This window comes from Carcharodon carcharias, chromosome 12, assembly GCF_017639515.1.
Source record: "Carcharodon carcharias isolate sCarCar2 chromosome 12, sCarCar2.pri, whole genome shotgun sequence".
Classification (NCBI taxonomy): Eukaryota; Metazoa; Chordata; class Chondrichthyes; order Lamniformes; family Lamnidae; genus Carcharodon; species Carcharodon carcharias.
The window spans coordinates 81,962,419-81,984,083 of NC_054478.1; the positions used below are offsets into that span (position 1 = coordinate 81,962,419).

Here is a 21,665-nt window from a genome sequence, read left to right on the forward strand (position 1 = left end):
ATCAAAGGTTTCTGAGCTTCTGGCTCAGAGACAGAAAATCACCCCCCACATTGTTTTAACTCACATTCAAGAGCATGGGTGGGATCTACTGTCATTTTTTAACTTGTGCTGTAAGAGTTCCTTAATATAGGTGAAAATGTTACAACTAATATCACTTACATTTATATAGTGCATTCAACATGATGCTTGACAGAAAAATTAGTAAATGGGTGAACACAAAATGGGTGAAAAAGTTAGGAAAGAAGAGCGAAAGATCAGTTAAAAAGATTGGTTTTTAAGGAGATCTTTAAAGTCACGGAGAGAAGTAGAGACAGAGAAATTGAACAAGAACTCTCTATCTCTCTCACAGTCCCTTGGAGCAAGGAGGATACTTACCACAGAGCTTGTGGCAAGAGCTTTAAGTGTGGATTATTTTATTGTGGGGAGTCTGTTGTGCTGTAGCTACCACATGATTCTGACTGACCAGGAAACTCTCCATCACTTACCACCACCATAGGCATATTGGAAGTGTTTACAGGTTGCTAATCAACCTGCCTGGCTCCATTAAGAATGTGCCTTTTGTGGCCATCAAGCCCTGGGCCAGGATTCAAACCTAGAATTTCTGGCTCAGAGGTAGGGCTGCTACCCACTGTGCCACAAGACCTCCATTAAACAAGAACTACAAACCATTGCACCTATACAGTTTTACCCCTAATGTAATACTCACCAACAAAGGCAGAATAAGATTGATGAGAGCTATATAATTAATAACATGAGAAGCTGAATTTTAAAATAGACATACATGCTATTGTGACCTAGAAACAATTATGTACACTTCAATCAACATTTTAATTCTACACTTTTGTCACATCTATTTTAATTCTTCTTCATCCGATTTCTTTTTCTCCCTATTCTACACATGCTATTTACATGGAAGATCTGGAAGATATTGAATTCAACATCTGCAAGTAAACACAAAAATAAGTTGGTTTGCTGTGATGTGCTCTTTTGTTATTCAAAGTGTAAAGAAAAGGAAGGGCAATTATTTTGAAGAAAATATTCAGATTGATGTGATTTGCATTGGTATTAGGTATTTCTCTATGACAGTGTTAACAAAAAATCCACAAACATTTGTGAAGACTGACCATGTAGTGTGAAGGCAATAAATTTGGTAGTGTCAGATTGCTAGTTGTTATTTTCCATCATTCAATCATCAAAGTTATACATCAACATGGCCAGAAGATTCAGTTGCCGTTTTTTTAAAACTCAACAGTCAGTCAGAACATCCTTGGGTTTGTGTGCAATATTCAAACCCTCACCTGTATCAGGAGATCCCTCCAGTAAGGCTGATTGGCATGATGTCTGAGAACCAGAGTTTGAGGAATCAAAAATAAGTCAATATAATAAATATCAGGAGAGATGTAAAATGTGCTGCTGCCCATTTTCCTCTATTAAACAAAATTAAGATCTGCCGGTTTGTCTTTTGCCATTCAAAAACATTTTCAAAAAGTGATCTGACTGTTGAATATGTTGATCATCCTTCCACATTAAGTACTACTTGTATTTATCTGTTCTTTAAACTGCCTGCAATTTTCTATATTGTTTAATTTGGAATACTTAGTTTATGCTTTTTGTAACTGGTCTACAGACAAAAAAGTCAGAGAGAATTTCTCTTATAGATTTTCATGAAGAAACTGAATCTATTAACATACAGATGTGACATGATGGGCTCAGCGATGGTGGGTTGTGAGGCAGGGGCCAGTAAAATAGGGGGTCGGGCGGGGGGGAGCTGAATTGGGATGACCCCTGATGCATTCTCGCTGTCAGAAAGGTTTCCCAGTGATGGGCAGGGAGCTGGATCAGTTGCCGCCACATGGAGGTGGGCAGTCAATTTAAATAATTAAGTCCACTATCAGGAGCGATGTTTTTGAGACCGCCAGCATTCTGGTGATAGTGGGGTGGCCCCCACCGCATGTGGAGGCTGCTTACTTCATGGGGGCGTCCTCCCTGTGGCCATCTGAAGGGGGCCTTCAGAGCAAAAGGCATTGACCCTCTAATTTTGGCAGCATCCACATCTTGCACGCTATCCTTAATTCGATGGTGGACCTGGAGGTGGCCAATTAGCAGCCCCTTCTGGGAATACTGCTAACCAATTTCACTGCTGGCCAAGTGCAGGCTCAGTCCCCATTTGGTCCCAATGTCAGGATCCTAAACCCTGCAGGAAAATCTAGCCCAAGAGCCCAAAGCAAACGCAATGCGTGGCAAAGCACAAGCTGCTTTTCTATTTGGGTATTTTCATTCATTCACAGGATGTGGGCTTCGCTAGCTGGACCAGCATTTATTGCTCATCCCTAGTTGCTCTTGAGATGGTGGTGGTGAGCTGCTTTCTTGAACCCCTGCAGTCCATGTGGTGTAGGTACACCCACAGTGCTGTTAGGGAGGGAGTTCCAGGATTTTGACCCAGCGATAGTGAAGGAACGGAGATATATTTCCAAGTCAGGGTAATGAATGGCTTGGAGGGGAACTTCCAGGTGGTGTTGTTCCCATCTATCTGCTGCCCTTGTCCTTCTAGAAGGCAGTGGTCGTGGGTTTGGAAGGTGCTGTCTCAGGAGCCTTGTTGAATTCCTGCAGTGCATCTTGTAGATGGTACACACTGCTGGCACTGTGCGTCTGTTGTGGAGGGAGTGAATGTTTGTGGATGTGGTGCCAAGCAAGTGGGCTGCTTTCCCTTGGATGGTGCCAAGCTTCTTGAATATTGAGGGAGCTGCACTCATCCAGGCAAGTGGGGAGTATTCCATCACACTCCTGACTTGTGCCTTGTAGATGGTGGACAGGCTTTGGGGAGTCAGGAGGTGAGTTACTTGTTGCAGGATTCCTAGCCTCTGACCTGCTCTTGCGGCCACAACATTTATATGGCTCGTCCAGTTCAGTTTCTGATCAATGATAGCCCCCAGGATGTTGATAGTGATGGTGATTCCATTGAACATCAAGGGGCAATGGTTAGGTTCTCTCTTGTTGGAGATGGTCATTGCCTGGCACTTGTGTGGCATGAATGTTACTTGCCACTTGTCAGGCCAAGCCTAGATATTGTCTAGGTCTTGCTGCATTTGCACATGGACTGCTTCAGTATCTGAGGAGTTGTGAAGGTGCTGAACATTGTGCAATCATCAGTGAACATCCCCACTTCTGATCTTATGATGGAAGGAAGGTCATTGATGAAGCAGCTGAAGATGTTTAGGCCCAAGAGCCTACCTTGAGGAACTCCTACAGTGATGTCCTGGAGCTGAGATGACTGACCTCCAACAGCCACAACCATCTTCCTTTGCACAAGGTATGACTCCAGCCAGCGCAGAGATTTCCTCCTGATTCCCATTTACCCCAGTTTTGCTAGGGCTCCTGGATGCCATACTCAGTCAAATGCAGCCTTGATGTCAAGAGCAATTACTCTCACCTCAGGAGTTCAACTCGTTCGCCCATGCTTGAACCAAGGCTGTAATGAGGTCAGGAGAAGAGTGGCCATGGTGGAACCCAAACTGGGAGTCAGTGATCAGGTTATTGCTAAGCAAGTGCCACTTGAAAGCACTGTTGATGACCCCTTCCATTACTTTACTGATGATTGAGAGTAGACTGATGGGGCAGTAATTGGCTGGGTTGGATTTGTCCTGCTTTTTGTGTACAGGACATACCTGGGCAATTTTCCACATAGCCAGGTAGATCCCAGTGTTGTAGCCGTACTTGTACAGCTTGGCTAGGGGTGCGGCAAGTTCTGGAACATAAGTCTTCAGTAATGTTGCTGGAATATTGTCAGGGTCTATAGCCTTTGCACTATCCAGTGCCTTCAGTCGTTTCTTGCTATCATGTGGAGTGAATTGAATTGGCTGAAGACTGGCATCTGTGATGCTAGGGACCTCCAGAGGAGGCCGAGATGGATCATCCATTCGGCACTTCTGGCTGAAGATTGTAGCAAATGCTTTATCTTTTGCACTGGTGTGCTGGACTCTCCTATCATTGAGGGTGGGGATATTTGTGGAGCCTCTTCCTCCAGTGAGTTGTTTAATTGTCCACCACCATTCACAACTGGACGTGACAGGACTGCAGAGCTTAGATCTGATCCGTTGGCTGTGGGATTGCTTAGCTCTGTCTATCACTTGCTGCCTATGTTGTTTGGCAAGCAAGTAGTCCTGTGTTGTAGCTTCACCAGGTTGACACCTCATTTTTAGGTATGTCTGGTGCTGCTCCTGGCATGTCCTCCTGCACTTTTCATTGAACTAGGGTTGATCCCCTGGCATGGTGGCAATGGTAGAGTGTGGGATGTGCCAGGCCATGAAGTTACAGATTGTGTTCAAACACAACGCTGCTGCTGCTGGTGGCCCACAGTGCCTCATGAATGCCCAGTCATGAGTTGCTGGCTCTGTTCAAAATCTATCCCATTTAGCACGGTGGTTGTGCCACACAAGACGATGGAGGGTATCCTCAATTTGGAGATGGGACTTCGTCTCTACAATGACTGTGCGGTGGTCACTCCTACCGATACTGTCATGGACAGATGCATCTGCGGCAGGCAGGCTTGCGAGGATGAGGTCAAGTATGCTTTTCCCTCGTTGGTTCCCTCACCACCTGTCGCAGACCCAGTCTAGCAGTTATGTGCTTTAGGACCTGGCCAGCTCGATCAGTAGTGGTGCTACCGAGCCGCTCTAGGTGATGGACATTGAAGTCCCCCACTCCAGATAAATTCTGCACCCCTGCCACCCTCAGTGCTTCCTCCAAGTGGCGTTCAACATGGAGAAGCACTTATTCATCAGCTGAGGGAGGGCGCTATGTGGTAATCAGCAGGTTTCCTTGCCCATGTTTGACCTGATGCCATAAGACTTCATGGGGTCCTGAGTCGATGTTGTGGACTCCCAGGGCAACTCCCTCTCGACCGTATACCACTGTGCCTCCACTTAAGGATGGTGATGACGATTGCTGGGACATTATCTGTAAGATTTGATTTTGTGAGGATGACTGTCAGGCTGTTGTTTGACTACCCTGTGAGACACATCTCCCAATTTTGGCACTCACCCCCACCCCCCCACCCCCTCCACCCCTCCCCATTAAGCTTATGGTTCTAAGTTGGTTGCACTCCATTGCTTTAGGTTCCTTAGGTAATTTAACAAATAATGAATGTCTTAAGTCACTTGGAATATATTTGATCACAAATTTCTGTTATCACTTTTAATTCTGTTTCTTCAACAGCTTTGGGATGTTCTGTTGTTATTTTATTTAGGCCTGGAGCTTTTCCTATGTTCATCAATTTCAAAGCATTCTTTATCTTTGCTATCATAATGTTTGGCTCTTCATTTTGCCTCTACACCTTGAGGATTCCCTCAATTTGGATCACCGTACAATTCAAATATATTCTGTCCATCTTTTTGTAACTGCATCTCTTTTGAACAATATTTTACCAGGTTTGTCTTTTGTGCACCCACTTTCTACTGTCACTTTCTTTCTTTTTGTCAAAAGTCTTGCCTGCTGGTACATAACTCTCATTTTGTGATTTCTTTCCAGCTCTAATACTTCACACATCTCATTATACCATTTCTCTTTAGCCTGCCTACAAGCATTCTTTATTTTCATTTCAATTTCATCATGCTCAGTGGGATTTTCTGGCAGTGGATGCGGCGAGCAGCCAAAGTTCCATTGACTTTGGCGGCACCGGTAAATCATGCCAGCGGCCAGGGATAGAAACTCCTGTCCCTTGTATTTTTTTCCCCCAATTTGGCAATATTTCCTTTGCAGCAAACTCTTTTTCATGTTTTTCCATTTGCTTTCTATTTCTATTGTTGCATGCAGATGAAGTATTATACCACTTCAGTTAAGTTCTAAGCCTCAGGTGCAGAGAGGCTCCAAAAGAGCAAACTTATCAGGGAAGTCGATTTGGCATATTTCTTCTACAGCTGTTAGAGTGCAGCATAGATTGCCATAGAGTTTTGAATTTGCTTAAATTTATAAAGGGATGGGATAGGGTAGATAAGAACTGACTGTTTCAAATGTTTCAGAGGTATAAGTACAGAGGACTTGGATATAAAATTAAGAAATTTGAGACAGAGACCAAGTTTTCAAAATAAATATGGATTGGCTGTACGGCTATGGAATGCACTTATCAAGCACACAATTAAAGCATAGACTATGTTAACATTTAACAATGGGTCAGGTAGATTGTGGCAAGAAAGGAAATAGATCAGCACATTTCATTGGTTGAGCTAAATACTTGTTTCTGTGTTGCAATTTCTAGGTAATTCTATATTTCTCTTGTTTTTGAAATTATGGGTACTTATCAGGAGAAATTTGAAGGAGGCTTAAAAACAAAATGTAGGGAAACGTGATCAGCATAATAGGACCTAATATACAAGGAAGTTGTTCATAAATTTGGAGAATAGGAGAAAATAAAGGAAGGTTTATTGACTGAGTCATTTGTCTTTTGTTATAGACTTTATTAAGTAATCAAGGAATACATAAGTCTCAAACTGTTAGTGACTGTGTGAAATAAAGTTATAAAACAATCAGAAAATGTCATAAACCATGTCTTTACAGCATGTCTCAACTATCTGATAATAGAAAATACAAGTCCTTTGAAATGAATAGAGAACAGCCAAAGACTTCAATTTTATGTTCAATCTCTTAAAGCATGTCCCTCCCTTTTATTCTTATCCTTATTATCTCTAGTTCTTATGTAATGCACATCCCTACTATTGCTTTCCTTATGATGACTTCCCTGATTACCACAGTCTTTACTTTGCATCTGCTGGTGTACATTGATGGTTCTAATCTGGTCCTTGCTATCTGTCCTGTTTATCTAATCTTTCTCTGCACTCCGGCTTTTGCTCACATGTCTCCTATCATTATACTTTTCTCTGCTGTGACTTATACTTTGTTTGTCCTTTCTTTTTGTTTTTTCATGTGTATCTCTACTATTGCTTCTGCTTCAATCATTTTGCTTCCTGTCCCAACTGGCGCTGTGACTCAAGTCTCTTTTATTTCTGCTTCTGCTAGATTTTTTGTTAACATCTGCATTCTTGTCTTCATGCTTGAAATAACTGCTTGAATGCGTTTTGTTGGATTTTTGTTTGTAAGTCTCCATATGTTCTTTGGAACTGATATTACCATCCGATGATGTGTCCCTTTTCCGTTTCAGATGTTTGTTTTTGCTGTGTGTCTCTCTTTTTTTCTCAGTCTCAGAATCACTTTCGCTAAAAGAGCTGATGGTGGATGATCTGCTTTCTTTTTTCTTATGTTTATCTTTGTTTTTCTTCTGTTTTTGCTTTTTCTTTTTTTCTCGCTTTTTCTTTCTTTCAAGATGGTCAAGTTTCCTTTGCAAAAAAAAATTAGATCAGCACATTTTTTCAAAAACACACTCATGAAAAAATGCAATCTGTAGAACGTTTCCTCAAAAGCATCTTACTCTTGGGCACAAAAACAGAATTACCTGGAAAAACTCAGCAGGTCTGGCAGCATCGGTGGAGAAGAAAAGAGTTGACATTTCGAGTACACAGACGTCAACTCTTTTCTTATCCATCGATGCTGCCAGAGCTGCTGAGTTTTTCCAGGTAATTCTGTTTTTGTTTTGGATTTCCAGCATCCGCAGTTTTTTGTTTTTGTCCTTTTATTACTTTTGGGCACACTAAGTGAAAAACGATAATCAAAAGATACTAATATATCCGAAGAGATACTTAGGAACATCCTTGCCATCTGACAACTTGTTTGAAAAGAAACTTCATGCAACACAAAGTTATCCTCCGAATCAAAATTCTACATTTCAAAATTTGAAAAACCTAGATCATGTAGCTGCTAAGCATGCTGCCCTTTGAACTCTAACCTGTTTTTCAATCCAGCTCAGACCGATAAGATTAAAGTCTTTTTTACTGGCTCCTAGGATCCTATGAGAAATGGGAGCTCGGGTACTGGCAATCCTAGCGCTGGTGTGTCTTTGGCAAAAGAATGACTCAGAATCTGGCAGCATAGCTATAATGGTGCGATAAGACTGTTTTGAAAATTAGATTATACTGGGCCAAGGAGCATCCCTGCTGCATCTGGCTTATACTATATCTGAACTTTGAGAAATAAAATTGGTCGAAGTATTAAATTATTTAGGGCTGATGTGCCTCATCTTCATGGGCAGAGAGAGGAAAAAAAAACAAAAAAAAAACTACACCTAGTTACTAGTGTTCTAGTTCCCCAAAATGCAACAGATATGATAGATATGATTAAAAAAAAAACTGGCTGGCAGCTCTGAGACGTGACTTCCTGTTGGTGGGGACGGAAGGCAGGACTTTCTGTTGCTGAGGGGCAGAAGACCCACCTCCAGCCAATCAAGTCCCCAACAATGTAAAATCCCCTCAGAGTAACATTGTCCTCATTTTAATTATTCAATTAAACAAGTCAATTTGATCACTAGACCACTCACCCCTTCTCCTCCTTCTCAGAATCATGATAGGGATTTGTTGGATTTTAGTCCCTTAAGTTTCTCCCCTTGTCCTCACCTTCACCCTCCCACCCCCAGTCTTCACATTCAATGGATCAATATCTGCCAATTCAGGCACCTCTAGCATGATGACATCACCAAACACATCTTAATGGTTATTCTGTTCCTGGGGCTGAGTTAAGTCTTTAGTTTCAAAGCATATAAATACAAGCCTCTCAGTGCGACTTAGTACTTCAGTGTGGCTTTGCACAAGAGTGCTGGGAGTTGGGTGAGGGAGGGAGTTGGGTGGAGAGGGGAAGGAGGCGCTCCTTTGCTTCTTCTAACCTTTTCACCATGTAGGAATTGGTTCCTACTCTACTACAGAGGAAGAAGCTAGCTGTCAGTGAGTATTTGGTAAGTGGTTAAGGTCTATTCTATTCCTAATGTCTAAAATAGTATATGAACTGGTGGTAAGTTTAATAAAATATATAATATAGGAAAATAATTAATTGAATACAATAATTACTCATTAAGGATGGCAAGACAGGTGATGTGTCATGGCTGCAACATGTGTGGGTTCTTGGATGCCATTGTGATCCAGGGCAAATGCGTCTGAAGTGTTTGTGGCTTGAGGAGCTTCGGCTCAGAGTCATTGAGCTGGAGGCTGAGCTGCAGACACTGCAATGGGTCAGGGAGGAGGAAAGTTACCTGGACACTTTGTACCAGGAGGCAGACACACCACTTAGGACACTTCTGATTTGGTCAGTGGTCAGGAGGGTGTGATTGCAAGTGAGGCAGGTAAGGGGACCCAGAGAGGAGGAGTGCAAACCTTGCAATTGTCTGACAGATTTGAGGTTCTTTCAACTTGTTCGGATGAGAGTGGGGGCTGCAGGATAGATGAACTGACGAGCCATGGAACCGTGGTACAGGAAGCAATTCAAGTGTGGGGAGGAAAAAGGAATGTAGCGGGAGGAGGGGGACAGTATAGTGAGAAGGACTGACACTGTTCTCTGCAGCAAAGAGGGAGTCCAGGGGATGGTATTTCCTGCCTGGTGCCAGGATTTGGAACATCTTAGGGCTGGAGAGGAACTTGCAGTGGGAGGGGGAGGATCCAGTTGTCGTGGTCCACGTAGGTACCATAGAGAGGACAAGGAAAGAGGTTCTGCATAGTCAGTATGAGGAGCTAGGCATCAAATTAAGCAGAACCTCAAAACGTATTAATCTCTTGATTATTACCTGAGTCATGGACAAACTTGCAAATGGCAAATAAGATTAGAGAAAAGAATGCATGGCTCAAAGACTGGTGTGACAGAATTGGGTTCCGGATCCTGGGGCACAGGCACCAGTACGTGGGAGAGTGGCGTCCTTACCATTGGGACTGTCTACACCTGAACTATGCTGGGACCAGTGTTCTAGCAAGCCGCATAATTAGGGAAGTACAGAGGGTTTTAAACTAAATAGTGGGAGCAAGAGATCATATTTGGGAAGATGCAGTAAACCAAAGAGTAGAGACAAGGTAAGAAAGAAAGGTACTAATATGGGAAATGATAAACAGAACAAACTGCGAAGGGACAGAGAGCACAAATCTAAGAGTAAATCAGCAGATAAGGCCAGAGTTACAAAAATAATAAAAGAACAAAACTAAAGGCTCTGTATCTGAATGCACATAGCATTTGAAACAAAACAGCTGAACTGATAGCACAAATAGAAGTAAATAAGTACGACCTGATAGCTATCACAAAGACATGGCTGCAGGATGATGTAAATTGGGACCCGAATATTAAAGGGTACATGACATTTAGGAAGGACAGAAGCTAGGAAAAGTTGGAGGGGTAGCTCTTAATTAATGATGGTACTGGCACAATAAAGAGGGATAAGACCATAAGACATAGGAGCAGAAATTAGGCCATTTGGCCCATCGAGTCTGCTCCGCCATTCAATCATGGCTGATAAGTTTCTCAACCCCATTCTCCCGCCTTCTCCCTGTAACCTTTGATCCCCTTCCCAATCAAGAACCTATCTATCTCGGTCTTAAATACACTCAATGACCTGGCCTCCACAGCCTTCTGTGGCAATGAATTCCATAGATTCACCACTCTCTAGCTAAAGAAGTTTCTCCTCATCTCTGTTCTAAAAGGTCTTCTCTTTACTCTGAGGCTGTGCCCTCGGGTCTTAGTCTCTCCTACTAATGGAAACATCTGCCCCATGACCACTCTATCCAGGCCTTTCAGTATTCTGTAAGTTTCAATCAGATCCCCCCTCATCCTTCTAAGCTCCACCGAGTATAGACCCAGAGTCCTCAAACGTTCCTCATACGTTAAGCCTTTCATTCCTGGGATCGTTCGCGTGAACCTCCTCTGGACCCTCTCCAGGGACAGAACATCCTTCCTGAGATACGGGGCCCAAAATTGCTCACAATATTCTAAATGTGATCTGACCAGAGCCTTATAAAGCCTCAGCAGCACATCCCTGCTTTTACATTCTAGTCCTCTCGAAATAAATGCCAACATTGCATTTGCCTTCCTAACTACCAACTCAACCTGCAAGTTAACCTTAAGAGAATCCTGGACTAGGACTCCCAAGTCCCTTTGCATTCCAGATTTCTGAATCCTCTTCCCATTTAGAAAATAGTCTATGCCTCTATTCTTCCTACCAAAGTGCATGAACTCACACTTCCCCACGTTGTATATACCAGGATATAGAAGCAGTTTGGGTAGAGATGAGAAGTGATAAATGCAAGAAGTCATATGTGGGTGTGATGTACAGGCCTCCCTAATGGTAGCCACACAGTAGGCCAGAGTATTAAGGATGAAATAATGGGGGCTTGTCAGAAAGGTATGGCGATAAACATGGGTGATTTTAATCTACGTATAGGAAATCTGGAAATTAATCTGGAAAAATCACATGGACAAAGGCAGCCTAGATGAGGAGTTCATAGGATTTTTTTGGGATAGTTTCTTAGAACAGGGCGCTCTGGAGCCAGAGAACAGGCTTTACTAGACCTGGTATTAATCATTGAGGTAGGATTAATGACCTCAGAGCAATGATCATAACATGGTTGAATTTTACATTCAGTTTGAGGGAGAGAAGAATGGGTCCAAGACTAGTATTTTAAACTTAAATAGGGGCAATTATGAGGGCATGAAAGCAGGCAAATTAGGTTAAGGGATAGGTCAACAGAAATGCAGTTGCAGACATTTAAAGGGTAGGTCAATAGAAATGCAGTTGCAGACATTTAAAGGGATATTTCAGAATATTCAGGATAGATACATTCCAACAAGAAAGAAAAATTCCAAGGGGAGGACCCACCACCCGTGGTTAACTAAAAAACTTAAAGAAAGTATCAAACTTAAAGAAAAAACCTATAATTTTGTGAGAATACATGGCAGGGCAGAAGCTTGGACAGAATATAAAAAAACGCAGAGAATGACTAAAAAAATTAGAGTACGAGAGAAAGCTAGCTAGAAATATAAAAACATAGTAAGAGTTTCTATAGTTAGTTAAAAAGGAAAACAGTTAACAAAGCAAGCGTTGGTCCTATAGAAAGTGAGTCTGGGGAATTAATAATGGAAAATAAGCAAATGTCAGATGAATCATTGGTCTTCACTATAGAGGATACAAGGAACATCCCAGAAATAGCTGTAAATCAGGAAATGGAAGGGAGGGAGGAACCCAAGAAAATTACAATCGCCAGGGATGCAGTATTGAGTAAATTGTTGGAGCTGCGGGCTGACAAGTCCCCAGGTCCTAATGAACTTCATCCTAGGGTCTTAAAAGAAGTGGCTGGTGAGAAAGATGATGCGCTGGTTTTAATGTTCCAAAATTCTTAGATTCGGGGAAGGTTGAATTGGATTGGAAGCTAGCAAATGTAACTCCTTTATTCAAAAAAGGAAGAAGGCAGAAAGCAGGAAACTGCAGGTCAGTTAGCTTTAACATCTCTTACAATCATCTTTAACATAGGGAAAATGTTAGAAGCTAATTTTTATGTCTTGGGTCTATGAGTTCACGAGTTGCGTAAACTAAAATTGCACCCCTTCATATACACCTGTTAGTTGATGCTCACCATCAATAATGGAGAGAGACTGACATAAGAACAAACTGTGATTGTTTACTGCAACAGAAGCCAGAGTACGAAATCCTTGTGTGCTCCCACAACCATCTCCAGCTCTAGTCTTACAGTTAACCAGTAGCTCATGCTGTACAGTGATTGGTCAGTACTATCACATGGTTAATCCACTTGCATTCTATTAAAAGTAAATGGTATTCCACTTTACTACACAATTGTCAAAAATGTTACAGCAGAGTACTTAGATAAATTCAAGGCAGAGTCAACACAGTTTTGTGAAAGGGAAATCATGTTTAACCAATTTATTAGAGTTATTTGAAGAAGTAACGTGCTAGATGCACTGTACTTGGATTTCCAGAAGGCAATTGATAAGGTGCCATGTCAAAGGTTATTGTGGAGAATAAAATTTCATGGTCTAGGAGGTAACATATAGGCTTGGATAGAAGATTGGCTAGCTAACAGGAAAGTGAGAGTAGGCATAAATGGGTAATTTTCTGGTTGGCAAGATATAACAAGTAGTGTGCCACAGGGATCAGTGCTAGGACCTCAACTTTTTACAATTTATATAAATGGCTTGGATGAAGGGACTGAAGGTTTGGTGGCTAAATTTGCTGATGATACAAAGATAGGTAGGAAAGTAAGTTGCGAACAGGACATAAGGAGGCTACAAAGGGATATAGATAAGTGAATGGGTGCAAATCTGGCAAATGGAGTATAATGTGGAAAAATGTGAAATTGTTCACTTTGGCAGGAAGAATAAAAAAGGAGCATATTATCGAAATGGTGAGAGATTACAGAGCAGAGTTGCAGAGGGATCTAGGTGTCCTAGTGCATGAGTCACAAAAGATTAATAAGCAGGTACTAAGGAAAGCTAATAGAATGTTATCGTTTATTGGGGGGGGTAAAAATCGAATACAAAAGTTTACAAAAGATAATGTTCGGTAATGGAGGTGTGAAACCATATCTGGAGTACAGTACTGGCCTTCTTATTTAAGGAAGGATGTAAATGCATTGGAAGTAGTTCAGAGAAGGTTTATCAGACTAATACCTGGAAATGGGAGTGTTGTCTTTTGAGGAAAGGTTGGACAGGCTAGGCTTGTACCTGCTGGAGCTTAGAAGAGTAAGAGGCGACTTGATTGAAATATACAAGATCCTGAGGGGTCTTGACAGGATGTGGAAAGGATGTTTCCTCTTGTGGAAGAATCTAGAACTAGGGGTCATTGTTTAAAAATAAGGGGTCGCCCATTTAAGACAGAAATGAGGCTAAATTTTTTTTCTCCAAGGGCAGAGAGTCTTTTGAACGCTCTTCCTCAAAAGGCAGTGGGAGCAGAGTCTTTGAATATTTTTAAGGCAGAGCTAGATAGATTCTTGATGAGCAAGGGGGTGAAAGGCTATCAGGGGTAGATGGGAATGTGGAGTTAAGATTGGGAATGCGGAGTTGAGGTTACAATCAGATCAACCATGATCTTGTTGAATGGCAAAGCAGGCTCAAGGGACCAAGTGGCCTATTCCTGTTCCTAAATCGTATGTTCATATGTTCTTCTTCCTACCCTTTTCAGTGTTCCGAGAGAACAGTTTCCACTGTGACACCATGGTCCACTCCTCAAATCACTCCATCAGCCCCCTCCCCCTTCCCATACAAGTAGACCTGCCCATTTAGCTTCACCCTTCTTACTGTCCAGGACCTAAAATACTCAACACAAAAACAGAATTACCTGGAAAAACTCAGCAGGTCTGGCAGCATTGGCGGAGAAGAAGAGTTGACGTTTCGAGTCCTCATGACCCTTCAACAGAACTAAAATACTCCTTCAATGTGAACCAGCAATTTACTAGAACTTCTTTCAATTTAATATGCTGTACTGGCAGCTCATGATGTGGTCTCCACTACATTGGAGAGACAAAACGTGGATTAGGTGATGGCTTTGCAAAACACCTCTGTTCAGGCTGTAAATGTGACCTTAACTTCTGATCAACTGTCATTTTAATTCTCCCACCCACTTTGATCGTACTGTCCTCAGTCCCTTTCACTGCTCCAATGAAATTCAACGTTAGTATGAGGAGCAGCATGTCATCTTTCAATTAGACACTTTACTGCCTTTGAACTCAACTTTGAGTTCAACAATTTCAGATCATAATCTCTGTCCCCATTTTTTGGGGATCCTGCTATTTCCCAGTTATAACTCCTCTAGACTAAACTTTTGTTTCTTCACTTGTCCTGTCACCATTTCCTTTTAGCTTGCAACACCAGCACTTTTGTCTTAATCTCGCCTGCCTTTCACCTTATTGCAGACTTTTCCTTTTGTTCTTTTCTCCCCCCTCTTCCCTTTACCTGTCTCTGGACTTTGTTAAAACCTGTTATGTTTCTAATTTTTTCCAGTTCTGACGAAAGGCTATTGACTTGAAATGTTAATTGTCTTTCTCTCTCCACAGATGCTGCCTGACCAGATGATTATAACCAGCATTCTTGATTTTTTTTTAAGTTTTAGACTGCATAATTGCCCATTCTTTGGGTTTCTTAAAAAGTTGTGAAATTCCATGTAAAAGATTTATTTAATTAAACCAAAAGGCACAGGAATCCAGGCACAACATGGGAATGAAGAATTGGTGGTTAAAAATTAGGAAACAAAGTATTTATAAGTAGAATTATGTCAGACTGGATGGAAGTGCTAATTGCAGTGGTTAGCATGATTCAGTGATCACCTCTGAGTAAGAAGATTTTGTCATACTCCTGAGACTTGTGCATAAAATCTAGCGCAATACTTAGGAAGGGCTGCACTGCTGGAGGTGTTGTTTAACAGAAAATGTTAAATTAAAGCCTCATCTGCCTGAGGTAGGTGCAAAAGATCTTTGAAGAGGAGCTGGGCAGTTGTCTCCCAGTGTCCTGACAAATATATATCCATTAACTGACAGTACTAATAAAAGGATTATCTGGCTATCATCATATTGCAGTTTGTGGGGCCTTGCTGTGCGTAAATTGGCTACAGCATTTCTTACTTTACAACGTGACTAAACTTCAAAAATACTCCATTGGCTGTGAGGTACTTCAGGACATCCTGAAGTTATTAAAGGTGCTGCATAAGTGCAAGTTCCCTCTTTGGAGTGGAGTGGGAGAGTGAACTCCTGACTTGGAGTCATGTTGTTACTAATTTTAATAGCCTGTGTACCAAATCTGAGTTTTCAAATTTGCTGACAATAAATGGTAAGGACAGTGCAAGACAAATCATTTTAAAAAGGGAACACAACAAGTTTCAATTAGGTGACAGTAAATCTAAAAAGTCTAGAATAATTTGTCAAGCAGGGTAAAAACAAACAAAAAAAAAATTGTACTGAAAATGCAGTTAGATAACATGGGAGCATTTGGGAGCTGCATTTTCCAATCTTAAATTAAATCTTAACAAAACTGTCTACTACAATCAGCTAATACCATATTTCACAAAGGTAATGCTACAAACTATTGTGATTTTACTGATTTTAAACAATGGTCAATAAACCTAATCAGTTCAGCAAAAGTTTTGTTGATTGTAACTAACCTGGCAAATACAATTTTTGGGGGAATTTTGTGACATTGGAAGGGGTAAGCATCTGAAAGAAAGAATTTCACCATCAACCTAAGCACTAAAAACCTCACTAATAACATACCTCAAAAGTTTCTGTTTTTGTTTTGTGGAAAGAGATTTCAAAAATTCCACCTCAGGATCATCATCATCTTCACTTGCTATGTATTCCTAAAAATCAAGAGCAATACAAAATTGAATTGTACCCAGTGAACACACTTCTAATTTAGCTAAAACCACATACTTAACAGCACAACTTTCATTTTCTGTAACCATTTTCACAGAATGTAAACAGTTCGCATTACAATAATTTTGCAGATTAAATACACAGATCGTGGTAAGTTTCTAAATAAATCTTTAATGTTAGCAGCCAAGTTATCTACAGGCATTGGAAACTCTCTACAAATCATTTATAAATAATATCACTAACCAGGGTCAATTTCATTTTGACAAAGACTGTTCGGTGAAAATTGCAGAGGCAGGAATAGGACAACTTTATTTCCAGATTTCCAGCATCCGCAGTATTTTGCTTTTATTTATTTAAACTGAGATTTGTAAAACTCCCTTGTATAAGACAATTATTGCATTCAGTCCATCTTTCAAAAACTGCAGTTTATCACAGGGCTATGCTGGACAAATAAGCTGCACTGACAACTACAGTCTATCTGCACCCTGTTCAGCATCTCACCAGTAGTTTGTTCAAAAGCTTTTGAAACATGGACCGAATACAAGGCACATGGATGAATACCTTTGGTAGAAAGCACAATCAATACATGGTTTCACCCCACACTGTATGGGCTAGGCTTGTGCACAAGTAGTCCTATCAGATTGAGATGAGCACAGCACATGCCTCCCCTGTAGAGTTTCAAAGCAACAACAACATGAATAATGCAAGCATAAAACTGCTGGAAATCTGAAAAAAACCCAGAAAATGCTGGAAATATACAGATCTGCCAGTCCCTCTGAGGAGAGAAAAACAGTTAATTTTTCAGGTCAATAACCTGAAAGGTCACAAATGTGCATAAATTTAAGTTACGCAGCAGCCATGGCTACTTGAGTAACACTCTTGTTTCCAAGTCACAAGGTTATTGGTTCAAGAGCCATTCCAGGACTCAGGCACAACAATCTAGGCCAACACTCCAATGCAGTTCTAAGTGAACGCTGTAATGTCAGAGTTGTCAACTTTCAGATGGGAACTTAATCCGAAGCCACATCCACCCTCTCAGGCATACGTTAACGATTGCATGCACTGACTTGAAGAGCAGAGGAGTCATCCTTGGTAACTTGGCCAATATTTAGCCCTCAATTAACATTACAAAAGAAGCACATTATCTGGCCATTAACACATTGCTGTATGTAAACTAGCTGCGACATATCTTATATCAGAACAGTGACAACACTTTAAAAGTAACCACTGGTTGTAAAGCATTTTTGGGATGTCCGGTAGTCAAGAGAAGTGCTGTATAAATGCATGTTATTTTGTAACTTTGTTGCAGCAGGTACAAGGAGTGGCTCAAGAATGAGTTTTGTTTTGCTGCTTTGTTGATGTTTCCTTTCACACAGGGTTCCTTGAATGAACCATGACTATATTAAAGTGGCTCTCAATTCTTCATCAAAGCATCCGCATCATCTACAATGCAGCAGCCAAGATCCAACTGAAACTCTTGGGTCTTAAACGCAGCAGATCTTAAATCTCTATTGGAAATTTGATAGGCTTGCCCAGGTCAGAGTCACAACGGCACAGAATGAGGTCATTCGGCTCATTGAGTCCATGCCAGCTCTTTGTAGAGTAATTCTGTCAGTCCCATTTGCCTGTTCTATCCCTGTAGCCCTCCAAGTTCATGTCCCTCAAGCCCGTCCAATTTCCTTTAGAAATCATTGATCATATCCTCTTCTACCACCCTTGTAGGCAGTGTTCCAGGTCATTAGCACTCATGGCATAATAAAAGTTCTTCCTCACATCTTCCTGTATCGTCCAAAATCTTATGTTTGTGTTCCCTAGTCCTTCTACCATCAGCTAATAGGAACAGTTTATCTTTATCTACCTTAACTAAACCTGTTGTAATCTTGTACAACGATCATTTGGAGGTCTTGTGGCACAGTGTCCCTGCTCCTGGGTCAGAAGCTCTGGATTCAAGACCCACAGCAAGACTTGTTGGCCAAAGAAGGTGCATTCATGATGTGGTTCAATGGGTTGATAAGCCAGGGAATCCTTCCACCACTTCCTCACTATTCCCCAAAGGGGAGAAAGTGAGCATGAAGATAAGCTACAAAAAACACCTCTATCAGATCCCCTCAACCTCCTTTGCTCAAAGGAGAACAATCCCAGCTTCTCCAACCTAACTTTGTAGCTAAATTCCCTCATCCCTGGAACCATTCTTTTAAATCTCCTATGCACCCTTGCAAGGACCCTCACATCCTGCCTAAAAAGTGCAATGATCAGAACTGGACACAATTACCTAGCTGTGGCCTAATCAGAGCTTTTTAAAGGTTCAACATAACTTACCTGTTTTTTGTACTCAATGGGCGGAATTTCCCCATAATGAAACTTAAGTGCGGTGGTGGGCTGTTTCAGCAGCGCCTGGCTCTCTGTCTGTAATGGTGGCAACTCGTGCCCGATTCTGCCCTTGGAGCCTAACTAATTATGCAGAGGCTCATATCAGTCCAAATGGTCTGGTGGATTGGGAGCTGATTTGTCCATCCACTGTCAGCTGGGGTGTTCGAAGGCCTGGGCGCCATATTTAAAGGCCAGTCCAACACAATCTCACTCTCTCCAGCCCCCCAGAGATGTCTGGCAGCCACAAGAGGAAGGCCGAGAGCCTGAACCGGAAGGCAGCACCCAGTTTTACGCACCAGCCCTCCAGACTTTGATCAGAGGGGTGAAGGTGCACAGGCAAGTGCTGTATCCCAGAGATAGCTGCAGGAAGCACAGCAGCCTCACCTCTCCAGCCTGGGAGACCCATCGCAGAGCAGGTCAGCATGGCTGGCATCCACACCCTAAGTGCCATCCACTGCAGAATGAGGATGAATGATCTTATCAGCTCCGCCAGGGTAGGTCATCCTTCAATACCCTCCTATACCAAACTCTCATCATGGCAACAGGCACTCAAAAGGCGACTCTCTTCAGGGGTCTCTCCCAGCCATTAGCGGAGGACACATATCAACACTCATTCTCTCACTGAGACTTTCACATCACCACCATCCCATCTATCATGTTGTTCACACTCCATCCTCTGGCCTTTCTGCTAAGGGCTCACCACACACTGGGGACACGCATTTCACCCAACCTCTGCTCCCTCCCTTCGCATCACATGCCTTTCTTTCTTCTTCATACAGGCCAAGCTTGTGCACAACAGGTGCGAGAGCGCGCAACCAGGGGAGGAATGGCCAACATCAGTGCCCTCACTGAGTTTGAGGAGGCTGCAGCCAAGCTGGCTGGGGAGGCCAGGGATCGATCGCTCCTGTGGGGATGGAGAGATCGGCCTCTCCCATCAACCTAATATGGATCACAGCTCCATCACCTCATTAAATCCTGATGCTCACAGTGAGTCACGTGCAGCCTTATCTAGCTCATGCTCATCAACTGAAACTCTATTTTCTAGGCACCAGCAGATAGAGGCTCTGAAGCCAGTCCAGCACCACTGAGCCCACAGACTTCACCCAAGGAGGAAACTCCAGAAGAACCGTCACGGCGCTCACACGCACCCTCCACTAGCTCAGACACACACATCGGTGGGGCACAGATGTAGATTAGGTTTGGGCTCACTTTCTGGAGAACACCTCACTGACACATCCCCACAGCAACCGGAGACAGGGACAGCCCAAGTCTCCAGCACTCAGAGGGCTGCTGGAGACCAGCCACCTGCTCGGTTCAAGTCAGATGATGAGCCTCTGGAAGCAGCCAAAAGCAATGCTTGGAGATACAATGACAGGCGGTGGAACATCAGGCAGAGATCTGACAGTCACTCAGCAGATTAGAGTGAATGATGGGGGGGTCTGTCCGCATTCCCTCTGATATTGTGGCTCCGACATGCGAGCGCCTCGAAGTCACCGTGGGAAGGCTGGCAACCACCACGGAGACCTTGGTATGGCAGTTCTTGTTGGATTTGTGTTCAGCCCTGCATTCCACAGCCACACACCCTGATGGGAACCATCAAGATATAGGTGACATGGGGACGAGGCACCTTGACCTCCCTCTAAATGCACCATCTGTTGCAGGAGTCAGGGCGGGGCCCTCAGGCATCCAGAAAGAGGATGAGCATCAGCCAGACACCCTGGGAGCCTCTTTTCAGGGCACTCCAAGGGTGTGCAGCTACTCAGTCCCCTCTGCCTGTGGCCCCCAATCACTTGAGCTTCTCAGACTGCTGAGGGTGCTTCTGCCCCTGAGATGATCCTTATCAGGCCGAGGCCCTCCATGCCACAGCCATCAGAGGATGTCCGCCAAAGTCATCACAGACATTAGGACATAGCAGCCAGCAGACTGCCTCCACCTCTGCAGCGGATGTCGGGGCTGCACCCAGGTGTAGTGCTAGAGTTAGGAGAGTTAAGAAAAACTGATATCACTTTTGGGTCATGGATGTGCTATGTGTGTAAAGAAATTGCACTTTTCTTAATACATTTGATGGTTATGTGAATGCTCTTATCAACTGAAGGCATTGTGATCTTGTACTTTGGAATTCTCTTATTTTGAGGTTTAGCCTCCCTCCCACTCAGTGATAGTGACCCACTGTGAGATTCACATTCCTGTGATGTCAACCTCAGTTGAACTAGTATCTGTACACCAACATTGCTACTGTCCCTTTTATTCCATGAGCAATAGCTTTTCTCACAAGTCTGTTGTGTAGCACTGTATCAAATGCTTTTTGAAAGTTCACGTACAACACATCAACAGCATTACCCTCATCGACTTTTTCCGATACCTCTTCAAAAAACTCCAGCAAGTTAGTTAAACAAGATTTCCCCTTTAGAAATCCATGCTGGCTCTTCCTTATCAACCCATAATTTTCCATGCGACTACTAATTCTATCCCAACTAATCGTTTCTAGAATCTTGCCCATTACTGAAGTTAAACTGACTGGCCTGTAATTGCTGGGCTCATCCTTACAACCTTTTTTGTTCAAGGGTGCAATGTTTGCAATTCTCCAATCCTCTGGCACCTCCCTGAGTCTACAGAACACTGAAACGTGGATACAAAATTGGCTGAAAAATAGAAAGCAGAGGGTAATGGTCAATGGATATTTTTCGTGGAGGAAGGTTTGTAATGGAGTTCCCCAAGGGTCGTTATTGGGACCCTTGCTTTTCCTGATATATAGTAATGACCGAGATCTTGGTGTGCAAGGGACAATTTCTAAGTTTGCGGATGATACGAAGTGTTGTAAACTGAGAGAAGGACAGTGTAGAACTTCAAAAGGACATAGAAAAGTTTGTGGAATAGGCAGATAGGTGGCAGATGAAGTTCAATGCAGAGAAGTGTGAGGTGAAGCATTTTGGTAGTAAGAACATGGACAGACAATATAAAATATGGGGTGACATTTTGAAAGGGGTGCAGGAGCAGAAACACCTGGGTGTATATGTGCATTGATCATTGAAGATGGCAGGACAGGTGGAGAGAACAGTTAATAAAATA

The 21,665-nt window shown here is 42.6% G+C and overlaps 1 protein-coding gene across 1 annotated transcript in view; it reads right to left on the reverse strand.

Moving 5' to 3' along the window:
* Positions 1–6,437: 6,437 nt before the first annotated feature.
* The window catches only part of cir1 (corepressor interacting with RBPJ, CIR1), a 61,411-nt gene continuing 46,183 nt past the window's right edge, over positions 6,438–21,665 (reverse strand). Inside the window, exons 9-10 of the mRNA XM_041200309.1 lie at positions 16,125–16,210; positions 6,438–7,328 (exon numbers count right to left, since the gene is read on the reverse strand). Of these exons, the coding sequence (XP_041056243.1) occupies positions 6,944–7,328; positions 16,125–16,210 (471 nt within the window). The 3' untranslated portion in view covers positions 6,438–6,943. The remainder of the gene's footprint in view (positions 7,329–16,124; positions 16,211–21,665) is intronic.